At 35.9% G+C, this 13,093-nt stretch overlaps 1 protein-coding gene across 1 annotated transcript in view; it reads left to right on the top strand.

Annotated features, from left to right (window-relative positions):
* yl (Putative vitellogenin receptor yl) overlaps positions 1–13,093 on the top strand; it is a 66,017-nt gene that overhangs the window by 40,507 nt on the left and 12,417 nt on the right. Inside the window, exons 20-28 of the mRNA XM_085940069.1 lie at positions 1,428–1,644; positions 3,907–4,035; positions 4,357–4,504; positions 5,660–5,748; positions 6,412–6,557; positions 7,504–7,574; positions 9,349–9,554; positions 10,188–10,349; positions 11,257–11,476. Coding sequence (XP_085796195.1) covers positions 1,428–1,644; positions 3,907–4,035; positions 4,357–4,504; positions 5,660–5,748; positions 6,412–6,557; positions 7,504–7,574; positions 9,349–9,554; positions 10,188–10,349; positions 11,257–11,476 — 1,388 coding nt within the window. The remainder of the gene's footprint in view (positions 1–1,427; positions 1,645–3,906; positions 4,036–4,356; positions 4,505–5,659; positions 5,749–6,411; positions 6,558–7,503; positions 7,575–9,348; positions 9,555–10,187; positions 10,350–11,256; positions 11,477–13,093) is intronic.

Here is a 13,093-nt window from a genome sequence, read left to right as displayed (position 1 = left end):
ACAGTGGAACCCCGATCTACCGTTCTCGTATAAATCGTTTTCCCGCACTGATAATTTTTGAAAGTCCCGCCAAACACCCGTAAGAATGATAAATAATTCCTCGATCTATCCTCTAAATATTATGGTCCCGTCACAAATATTAACCCGATTGACCGTTTTTGTTGAATATTTTGCATTTCGTTTTCGTAGAATTGTTTATGACACGTACAGACCTTTCAGTCGCGTCGCTTTGTTTGCACAGGTTGGTTGGCGCTCAGGCTTGCCTCGCATCTCGTATCACAAATTTTTATAAGTCGCAACTAAAATGCCCCCCATGAAGAAAACTAGAACTCTAGCTGAGAAACTGAAAATAATTCAAGACGTCGAAAAAAATCCAAGAGAAAAACAATATATTATATATCCCGCATTTATCGTTTCCCGTATTTATCGTTTTTTTTCTAGGGTCCTTTGAAAACCGTAGAATCAGGGTTTCACTGTACTATTGGGTATAAGTTGACAACACTGAGTCACCATATAGGTTGTGTATTTACTTACCTATCTACTTACAGTGAGACAGAATTATTATACAATCTAGATCAGTGTTCACGAGGGTCAAATGAAAAACCAAATATGTAGTTTTTGGGGATCGCAATTACATATCAACTGCTTAATCTACAAACCAGCTAACTCCATTTGGGCAAATTGTTCAGGAAGGAGAAAAAACTTAATAATCCAACTATCGAGCGGAATTTAACAATAAATTCTGAAATACAATTCTAAAAATACACTTTTAGCTTCCCTTTTATATATAAAGAAAATTTATAGAAAGACGTAGTTGTTCCATTTATGATATTGAAAATTTGGCACCTGCGATTGGCTGTTTTGAGTGAAAAACGATAACACATTTATTTATAGGTTTGGGAATTTGAAATTTTGTGTGAGCATAGAAAACATGCTTTATAACAAAATGCCAGCGAAATCTTATTTTTGGTCAAAAGTGCAGTTGGCCGGTTTGCAGATTAACACAATCGCTGCGTACCTTTTAATTAATTTTTAATTACCGCATTTAAATAACATGCTAATTGGATCATCGGCCGGCTTAACGGGGACACAGCAGCCGTGTCATCCGCATCGAATGAGTTAAGTTAAGTATACTCGTGAGTCATGGGTTTCTTATCAATTATTTAGATATAATATTATCATCATCTGTTTTGGTTTCTTCCAACAATTCTCTCCACCTGTTCCCGTTCATATTGGCTGCTTTACAGTTTAGTACACCAAGAATACTGCAGTCATTGATAGCTATAATAGCTTGTCAGCAAATTTTTGCTCCGACTCTTATTCTGTGCCGTATTAGATTGGTCGACATCACTATCTTAGCAAGTTCGGACTAAAGATTACATTGCTTTAATGCCATGTAATAATTTGGAATCATTATGCAATTTCAGCGTGAAGCGAACCCGGGGGAAGGGAAAGGAACTCAACATTCTTGCCTATGTCCGACAAGCATGCACTTATCAAAGAACAATAGATCGTGCGAAAAGATCGTCGAATGTAAGTCATACGAGTTCAGATGCACAGAAGACAATATCTGTCTACCACATTCCAAGATCTGCGATGGAAAGGATGATTGCAAGGACGGTCAAGATGAAAAAGGATGTCCAGGTTGGTAGATTGTTTGATCAATCTCTATATAAACGTGCATAAAAATTATATATTTTACAGATAAAATAATATACAACAATTTTAACATGAAAAAACAATGTACAGTACTCTCTTAGTAATGCCCAAAAACCAGACAGGTATCCAATTAGTGAAAGCGGCGGATTATAGTGCATACATACAAAATATGGTAAACATTAAAACAGGTATTTCGTAAAAATAGTTTTTTTGTGTAATTTGTACTAGCAAATTACGGTTTTATTTATAATCAAAATCAAGTATTTACTAAATTATACATATTTATAAACTTAATATTAAACAGTAAATCATTTGACACAGCCAGTTGTTCAGTGAGGCAGATATTCTTGAATGGCTTAAGATTCCTCTCTTTCCCTATGACCAAAAGCTTCAGTTTGTGTGTCCCGGTTGCATTGGAGCACGGCATAATTTTATTGTGATGCATGGTACATTACTTTCTTCGCGATGAAGGTACGTTTTACGAAGGAGAAGTTTCCAAAATAAACCTGTCTCATCTGCGCTGTATACTTGTACGCGGCAGACTACTGAATTTGACAATCGAATACCGGCGAATTATAGAGCTTGATTTTGTACTTATAACTAGTAAAAATAACGGCGGATTATAGTAGTTGTCGGATAATCGAGCGGCGGATTACTGAGAGTGTACTGTATAGTAAAATAATTACAAGATAAAAATAACTTTTTATATGCAACGTTTTTAAATTTTCTGTTGAATCATATAAACTTGACTAGCTTAAACGATCAAAAAAAATTGTACTTGATAGAAATAATACTGAAATGTCATAGTGATTTCCATAGTAACGCACATATATATTAATAATTTAGTTGCTAGGACCCCAGACCCTTAGCAACCAATAATGGTGTCGAAATAACTTTTCATACAAAACAGAATTAACTGAAAATGAATTCAATTCTACTTAAAGATGGCTAAAAGTATTAAAAAAATGCATTGGCATCGTGTTCTGATATATTCTAAAAGTTTCAAATGTCTAGCTAGTCGGGAAGTTAGTTAAAAATCGATTGCAAGATTTGTACCGGACAAAGAACCACCGGACATATAAGAATACGAGCTAAGAGAAACGTCTTAAAATACCGTGGTTTCATACTGTGCTCATAGAAAACACAATTTTTGTGCCAGCTCTGGACGTTGTACCACTGCAACCGTAGTTATTTAGTACTAGCCTGGACACAAACTGAAACATAATATGCAACATAAAAGGCTTATAACTGTTTTATTATTTTCTTTTTTATATATTTGAATACGACAGTAATTATCAATATAAATAAAGGTTTCATGTAAGTTGTACGTATGCAGTTCATCGTGGGACACTTATTCGTGCGCCGTAGTACGTGAAACATGAGTTCGTATAAAATTTTATCAAATGACGAGTTCTTCGTTGAACATTTCACCGTGGAATAAATTTGTACGTATCTTACAAAATGCAGCGATAGTTGGCAAATAATACTGTTCCAATTAGATTAACCCTAACCTAACCTAACCTAACCTAACCTAACCTAACCTAACCAAACCTAGTAAAGACATCTCATAAAATTCGCCACATGTTGTAGCATACGTACAAATATACTCCACGGTGAAATGTTCAACGAAGAACTCGTCATTAAATTAAATTTTACATGAACTCATGTTTCACGTACCGCGGTGCACAAATAAGTGGCCTGCGGTGAACTGTTTACATACAAGTTTACGTTCAAATAAATGCTACTTATAAAGATTTTTCATTTGCGGGTTTATCTTCTGCTGCACATGAATTACATAGGGTGAATTTAATATTTTTTGTTACCGTTATTATTTCCGACTGCTCTTACATGAAGCCTATTGCGTCACTCTAACTATAGTGCGAAAACATCTTCTTGGCTACGTGTTAAAACTGTGAGCTAACATGATCCGCCCATTTTTAACCGCACTTCCATTATAAACTGACAAGCTCCTCCCATTTAGTAAACAACAGCGCCTAGAATCGTAGCCAAGAAGATGTTTCGCGGAGTATGTCATATTTTCTGTCAGAACACGCTTATTTAGTATGTTTATAATAAAATTTTATTTCTTATCCGTTTGTCTAATAAATATCGGCTGCTGATATTTTAACTTGATTTTTGTTGATTAATTTTTCTTTGGGTAATATCAAATGAGCTGTGATTAGTCAGGACGCGCACGCATATATGTCAGGGATCCCTGGTCTAACTTGTGTCTTCGTCTGATTTCAGATCCAGTAAAAGTCTGTAAAGATGACGAGTTTGAATGCGTTAACATGAAGTGCATTCCTAAAGAAAAGCGCTGCAATAAAAACTTTGACTGTGAAGATAATTCGGATGAACTCAATTGTGAAGATTACGGTAAATTGCATTAATATATCTTTTAAAAATCATTTTTAGTAACCGCCAATAAAATATAAAAGCATATACACGAAAGATATTGAAGAAATCTGCTTGTATAGAAATGAAAGTGAAGCTAACAAAGTTCGTTAGTTAGAAGCAAACAACGGCCTCTGGGTCCTCTCTAGGAATTTTCATACAAACTCTGAGCACGATCCAGGTGTCTTTATTTTTTGAATACAAAAATGGCTCTAACATCAAACTGGAACTTTGAGGAAATTGAGGGGAACATCGACCTTGTCTGGTGATGGTGATGAAATGATGTATTTTTTTAAATTTCAGATCCCAATAAACATTGCAATGAGAATGAATTTGAATGTCATCCCGGACAGTGCATTGCGTTAGACGAACGGTGCGATGGTGTGCAGAATTGTCCTGATGGCCAAGATGAGTCGGATTGCGGCAGAGGATGCTTAAATTATCATTTCCAGTAAGCTATTTAATTGCCATTAAAAACTAACAAAAATAATACCTGTTGACACATTATCTTCAGTTACGGGATTATACGGCTCATTAGTAAGGTGATAATGAGTCAGTATGGAGGAGTGAGCAATTCTCAATTGTTGGGGGCCTACTAGTTAGTAATAGTTTATTGATGAGTACGTGAGGGTGATCGGGAATGGCACTGAGTGAGTGAGTGAGCTAAAGTGGTACTATAGGCTCTCTTGCAAACCCACAAATTGCTTGGTTAAAAGAACAGGTGAGCCAAGTTGATATCGTCTTTACGCATCCGTAGGCTGTGGCTGGTCTGCTCTTTTATCTCCTCATTACTCTTAAGTTGTACGCCCAGTATCCGTCGCAAACATTTGATAATGAAGCTCAAAGCTCGGACTCGCTATTGTAAAGCAGTACCATCAGAATGCAAGGGTCGTATAGGTTGCATTTGGTTTGAAGTACAGTCGTGAGTCCGTATTGAGCTGAATGTTGTTTCTTTTGTAGCAATCATACCACTCAGCATTACAAGGGTGACACTTCGATATTCATGTTTTGTTATCAAAACAAAACCAGAGTGGCGGAAGCGATTGTCAGCATTTACTCCATCATAACCTAGATCAACAGTGTCTATTATGATTTATTTAATTGCGACAATGACTCTTGTAATGTATTGATTTAATTTGTATAAATAGCCAGGACGATCCATAACCACCACTCATCTCTAGTCCGTCACTTGACTCACTACTCCACTCGAGTCCATTACTCGACACAGTCATCTCCTTCACAGTACATCGGTAGTCGTCGCTACCAGACCGCGGCTCAGTCCGAGAACGAGCTCACCGTGATCACTCTACACTGCTAATCTTTACTCCGACCATTGTAACTCTCTGTACTGTGCATCAACAATCACATCCACCCACCACCGCTGCCTCAATCAACTCATCACCTCTTTCCCCAAACTTTCTACCATACAGAAAAGACACTTAAGTAAAACTAAAATGTGCTTCAGTAATTATTATAGGAAAACCACACAGGGTTTCATTTGAAAGAAGATTCAACATTTCTGCCTCGCAGTTATTTTCGATATCTTTCGTGAATTGAAAAATCATGACAGGCTTTATAAAAAAAGTAAATGTTTTATTTTGTCCAGGTGTCAGTCGGGTCAATGCATCGACTTGCATTGGGAGTGCGACGGTGAAATCGACTGTGACGATGGATCGGATGAGCACAATAAATGTGGTGAGAAAAAAGATATTCAAATTGATTTCAAGTGACATATTATGCATAGTTAGTAGAGAATACGCTTTATAACTTTGCACATTTTTTGCACATTTTACTACACTTATACGCCTCTTTGCTTGATTAACTCGCATAAAATTAGATCAAATGATATTCACTTGTATTAATAGGTACGGATACGATCAGATGCTTATAATATACTTTGTGAAAATATATTTTCATGAACAGAAATCATAAGTTTAGTATTGCACACGGTTCTAAAACGCATACGGTTTCAGTCTATGGATGGCGTCTTAGTACCTACTTATTTAAATAAGCCGGCTTTATCAGTAGTCAACCGATATTTGGTTAACTAAGAACCAGTAACTTATAAATGCCAGAACGTCAACACACAAACAAACACAACAGATTCGTTTCTAGTGATAAGTGTGGTATCTAGTTGTCAAATGTGATACCTGAACTGAACTAATCCTTTTGCATGTTCATCTGGTTATTTGGTCGAACGAGTCATCTTATTTTGTTAATCTATTTTCGTGTACTGTTTGAAGTATTCTCACTTATTATTGATTCATTATCATTGTGAACTCTGAATAAATACTAAAACGGAAGTGTTTCTATGTTATAAATAAATAAAACCATCATATACATTTTATATTTGAACAGCTTACATGAAGTCGTGCGCTTCGGGAAAATTCCGGTGTCATTCAGGAAAATGCATCGATGTCAAGTTGACATGCAACCAGTTCGATGACTGTGGAGACAGAAGTGACGAAATGAAATGTCCCTCTCCTCAAGAAAAGCACCAAGTGGTAAGTTACTTATTATTCGTATCTCATAATGCCAGAATAGATTAATAAATAAAATTCCGATAGGCTATAATAACAATACAGTAAATTTTTACGCAGGGTTTTGAATGTGTGAGTGTCCTACGAGAATGAACCACGCATTAGCACGCATAGAAGTGCAATAGTGTGTGTAATACACCAATATTAAATGAGCGTCGATGCATAAACCGAGAGCAGGTTGTCAGTATACGACATATGACATATTCTTGACACGTGTTTAAATTTATCCCGTATTCTTCCTTACTTGAGATTGGTTGCCTTCCTTGCCCATTAGGTATTTCAGTTCCAATTATTTCTGAGTTCCCTGCTCATAATCAATCACATTGACATGAGGTTTCTTATTTTCCTTATTATATCGCACTGTGGGTGTAAAACCAAGGCATCTGCGAAAGACATATTTTGGATATATTAGGGTTTGAAGTCTTCGTTTTGTTAGGAGAAATAGAGTTTCTAAAAAAAACCATAATATTTGGTTTATATCTACATTATATTGCATTTTCTTTCAGTTACTTCACTTTTACATTATCAAGTTCACGACTTTTGCAGTTGTTTTGCATTTAATCTCGAAATTGAAAAATTTGCAGATGCCTTGGTTTTACACTCACGGTGCGATATATAAGGCAGACAATAGTACGTGATGTGATAGATGCCACCAATCAGATGAAATTGGAGTGGGCTGGATAATGTAGCTCGGCGAGTAGATAACTGCTAGAAAAATGCAGTCATATAATGGTACTCAAGGGTTACTAAATGACCATAGAAATGCCATAAAATCTGCTGGTTCAACTAACATATAAAGTTCTTTTTTTTTTTTTAAATATATTTTATAGTTACCAATTCATCCATACTAAAACCATTCTCAAATTGCTATTAAATGTTTTAATACTCCTTGTCTTCTGTACATTTTCAGCTGAAGGAGTGCGAAGATGATGAATATGTCTGTGCTACTGATGAAACTATTTGTCTTCCCTTTACAGCCCAGTAAGTTTATATTTTGTAACTAATATTCTTTAGGACTACAGTCCAAACGTTGAAAAAAAGTCATACCAATTCAAGATTCTACATTATGGGGTACGGAACAGAATTTAGCCACATTTATTTATGGCATCGGCTAGGCATTTGTCACCTCCGGCCAAATGTGAGAGGGAGAAGATGCGTTTACCTTCTCGCTCAGTTGGCAGGTTGAGGGCATCGTTTGTTGTTTGGGGACTTTGGAGTGATAACAAAAATAAACACCTCGGAGGATAGTTTGAAAACGGCAAGATTTATAGCATAATACTGGCTAAAGTCATTACATTTTTATACAATTTTATGCAAGGATTTGCGGAGGGGAGAAAGTGACACTACGTTATAGTTTGCGTGTCTAGAGCGGTCTCCGGCACAAAATATTTCTATCCCACTTGCCGATCAACTGTCTCTTTTGCATACCCTTTCTCTGCTGTAGGCGAGAAGTGTACTCCTTCCCCTGCGTGCAAGCACACACAGTAGCGGACGAGGTGCTAAAGCAACGATGCCTGATATTTTTGTCAAAGGCGTAGACAAAATACAGGAATTATTTAAAATTTTAAAACTAATGATTAATAAAAAAAATTGTTTTGATTATTTTATCTAATGCTTTACGATTAATTATAACTTACACTGATGCTAGAGGTTTTTATATATAAAAATATGCTAAGATTAATGTATGGGAAAAGGGGAGGAATTTACATATATTAAGACTGAAAATAACTCTACGCAATTTTTTTGATGTAAAAATTGTCAAGGGTGACTATAAATTATTCTTAAGTGCTGGAAATTAATCCGTCTTATAATCGACCCCTGCTCATATTACTATGAGTCCGCTCGAAAATGGTTCCGGCCTCTCTAGACCCCCAGAGGAGACATCCCCAAATGGGAACAATTTGGGGGTGTGACACACTACTCATGTGATAATACATGTTATAGAATAGTCACGTGTTTCAGACATTCGTCTCTAAGTAGTGTGGCGTTGTCCATATCAACACGTCATGTTAGAGATTTCAATCTTAGACCGAATTTACGATCCATAGATTTTGGGATTAGTATTCACAACATATGGTGGCACATATGATATACAAGGCCGACTATAGTCAGGCTGAGGCAATGAATTGCGAGTTACGATGATAGTGCTAGTTATTGATTATTTTCGAATCAGTGACAAGGGGTAGAACGGTAGGCTGTTAAGATTCGACATAAATAGTTTTCATTGAACTAATAATACAATTTGCAAATGGTTCTGGTTAGTTTTTAAAATTCAATTTATCCCTGCGTAAGCCAAACTATAATAGTTTAGATATGCTATGAGCGATTGCCGCGGTGGCCGAGCGACTTAGGCGTTGGACTATAACGCCGTGGGTCCCAGGTTCGAATCCTGGGTCTGGCAGGTACACATATTGTTTTTCAATTTGTGTCTGTCAGGGTATGGACCTAATAGGTTGAGCAAGTGGCTGACATCCATTTTTCGTAAAAAAACAAAATCTGTTAATACAAATCTCTACTCTGTGGAGGCCCATATGATCTTATTAGGATCGGACATGGTCGAAAGAAAGAAAGAATGAGCGATCCAACAAAAATAGTGCACATTTTTTCAGTCATACAAATTTGTTTTCGTCGAATTAAGAATACATAAATTACGGATATTGTTGGTTAGTTTTTCTAAATTCATTATCGAAAAAAAATAGTCTTCTAAAATATATAATATATTTATAATAATATATTATACTTATGTATTTTTCAGTTGTAATGGCACCAAAGAGTGTCCACATGGAGAAGATGAACTGAAGTGCTATAATCAAATGACTCCCAAGGAGTGCAAAGACATCGGAGGAAGGACATGCACACACGGAGGAATGTGTGTCAGTCCCAATAAGCTGTGCAATGGCATACCAGACTGCCCCGACTTCTCTGATGAAGATCCTCATTTCTGCAAGGATTTGAAACAAGGTTTAACATCGAATTTTTATATTACCTATGAGACTGTTCATAAAAGATCCCAGATATTTTTTAACAATTGATACCTCCCCTGCAACAACACTGTACAGTAAAAACGAAACAATGATGAAGTTTGTCGATTGTATATGTACCTATACGTACGAATATGCTGTCATCGGCTGCCAGGCATTTATTACGGCTCCCCATCCCCATAAGCTTCTGAATTTTCACGCGACAATTGGACTGTGCGATATCTGCGCCTTCGCAGTAGAACGATAGTGGCGAACCTGCTGGTAAAAAAAGGAACACCACGCAGAGACTCATTTTGAGGTTAACCGATTTTCACGACCTCTCAAATAGTACCATAAAATGACAACATCGCGTCTCGCTTACTCTTCAAAAATGAGATTGGCAAGACAGTCAGCACTTTTACGTGTAAACAGTTATTATCGCGATAGTTTAAAATACACACTATTGGTGCAAGTAAATCCATGCACGTATACAGGCACTATAAGATTGTTACAAATATGACATGTAGGTTCAATAAAAAACGTTGTATACTAATATTATCTTGATTATTCATTGAATATAAAGAAAATATTAAAAAGTTCTAAAATATTCTTAAAAATCAATATTGTTTTACAGATGGAATCAAGAGAGTATGGGATGTGAACTCCCACTCAAATATTCACACAGTCAATTGCGAAGGCGGCTACTTATGCAAGAATGGGCAGTGCATCGACTACAGCCTGGTCTGCGATGGAGACAACAATTGCTATGATGGCTCTGACGAAAACGGATTATGTGGTAAGACATGTTTCACAAATTTATTATTCTTCCAAAATCAGGAACCAAAACATTTTAACACCTATGTGAGACTATTCTAACATATCACTTAATATCACTTTACCTATTCAGACGATTAATTATTACAATAAGTTAACCGTCTGAACTGTCAAAAAGTGCTATCTTTTTAAAAGCCCTCTCTTGGATGTATTAACTTTTAGAGCGAGATAGAGTACATCAATTTTACATATTATTGAGAATTGAGATGCAAGATACGTATATTTTGAAAAATAATTAAGTCACAACTGCCGCCTTAATTTATAGTTCCCCGCGAGCTGTCAAATATCGAGTGGTTAGTAGCAGCTAGTAGTAACATAATATTTGTTTTACTATATGCTGCAATCGCAATTACATGACTAATAAAATTGTAGGTTACGTTGATATGTTTGACGTTTCAATACAAAATTTTTGGGTTTGGGAGTATTCACCTGCACGAACATACCCGAATTTGACCGACATTTCAACCAACCTAAATTTTTGCCGTATTACATATTTACTAATTATTGTAGATTACCACCGATAGCAGTTGATAACTACCTTGTGTATGGAATGCCTTCCGTGTTAATTTGGACGAATGACAATAACGGAAATGTCCTAAAGTGCTAACTTTACTGTTAAGACTAGCTGCGCTGAAATGCTTGACTACACATGAATCAGACAATCCCGTCTTTTAGACAAACCACAATGCAATTATTTTCTTTAATATGACCGCTGTAAGTGATTCACCAATTCACCAATTTAGCTTGTGATTATTTTCATTTCAAGGGGGGTCCAGACCAGAGGACCTTGTGAGAACACTTTGTATGAGCACCAGTAACCAAGATAGGTAGTGTAATAATTGGTGTGTTTATCTTATTCTGCTTTTCAGATACCAGCTGTGCGATTAGTATTTGTCAAGAAAAATGCCTTAGCACGCCTGGCGGAGGAGTATGCACCTGTCATGAGGGCAGCAAACTTTCTGACGATGGCCGCTCGTGCATACCGCTACCCCCAAAATGTCTCACAACGCCACGCCCTTGCCACCAAGTTTGCAGGGACGTCAAACCATATTCTTACTCCTGTTCGTGCTTTGATGGATTTTTACTAAGGTATGTGTTCCCGTGTTTCCATTCCATTCAAATCAAAACTCTTTTTACAACAATCAAGTAACTTGCAACTGCCAACTATTTTTGCATAAAAAGACATTTTAATAAACTGAGGAAAACAAAATATTTCTCAAATTTCTTCTCTGGGTTTATTTCTACATTCAAATTAGCAAACATCATATCGTCTCTGTTCTGGCAGAACACACTAACTGGAGAATACTAGTTTTGAGTAATTTGACTTTGAAGTTGTTAAAATGTTTGAAATGCTCTATCATGTGAGTTTATTAAGTAATCGTAAAAAGGATGACTTTAAAATAAAGACTGTTTATTTATTAAGAAGGTTTCCAGACGGTAAAGTTTGAAATAAGGAACATTTTGGTATAACTATAACTCAATATGTAATTTTTTCGAATTAGTGTCTTCTGCCAGAACAGTGACGATATTTGGTTTCATTTTACTAGTTTCTGTTCTATGTTAAACATTACACTTCTTCTAGTCTATTACACCAGGACATTATCATAATCAATACTTTTTTCAATTTACTTTCTAGTAGACCCCTAGCGTCGCGACAGATTGATTATGAACCCGATTATGTTTTAGGATTTGAAATTTTGGAATAGATTTTAGGGTGCCAAAAACCTGGGATTGTAAACCCTGAAATCCCTAGATTTCCACAATATTTCGAGTAATGAACAGAGTATTTAAAATACATCATTAAAAATCTCAGAAACATACCAGAATCTCAAAATTTAATCTTTCTTCACTTACACTCATCCATTAAGCTACCAATCACTGCAAATAATAATTATCAATGACTACTACCTGAGCTATTTATTTTTCAAGAAATAGCTACTAAAATTAAGAGCGTACTTCAGTGAAACGGCAAATAATTTTCAACAGTAGGTGCAACAAAATTTCTCACTAGTCGCCAATTGGAGACCGACCGTCGAGGTGTCCGCACGTCGATTTGTTTTCTCATGTGGTCGGATGAAAATATTCTTAAATCGTGTAAAGATGACTAAAATCTTTACGTATGTACTTAAAAAAGACAACATGTCAATGAATATACTATTATTATTAGTAATATAACAATAAACATAACATTAAATGGATGCATATTGGATTTTTATGACAAATTATATTTCGTTCGGCACGATCTTTTTAGACCATGCCTCAACTGAAGTATAGCCTTAAATGGAAATCGAAGTACATAACGATATTACTGACAAGATTTATAACTGGCGTTTGCTTTCAAGAAATAGTAATAATAAATCATTTAAGAACAATAATACTTTATTTACAGAATGTTGAAAATGGTGATAGTTAGAGTGCGAAAATTATAAGTTGAAGTGTCATGGCCGTCGTTCTTCGCAAAAAATATAGTACTCATTGAATGACCAATACTTTTCTGCATTTTCAAAAAATTACATGTAAAGTGATTAATGAGACCTTTTTTTTAGACAAAAATTATACGTAAAGTAATTAACGAGAGCTTTTTTTAGATGAATTCCTACTGGCAAAATCAAGTAATTCCGTTTTTATATCTAAGGCAGTATTTCCCAACCTTACTTCTGCCAAGCCCCACTTCAACGCTTCAAAAATCTCCATGCCACCCCATAT

The sequence above is a fragment of the Rhyacophila brunnea genome, unplaced genomic scaffold (assembly GCF_057557595.1).
Source record: "Rhyacophila brunnea isolate RB1 unplaced genomic scaffold, BYU_Rbru_1.0 scaffold_12, whole genome shotgun sequence".
In the NCBI taxonomy this organism is placed as follows: domain Eukaryota; kingdom Metazoa; phylum Arthropoda; class Insecta; order Trichoptera; family Rhyacophilidae; genus Rhyacophila; species Rhyacophila brunnea.
The sequence above is the reverse complement of the archived record's forward strand: the minus strand, read 5'-3'. Positions and strand labels throughout refer to the sequence as shown.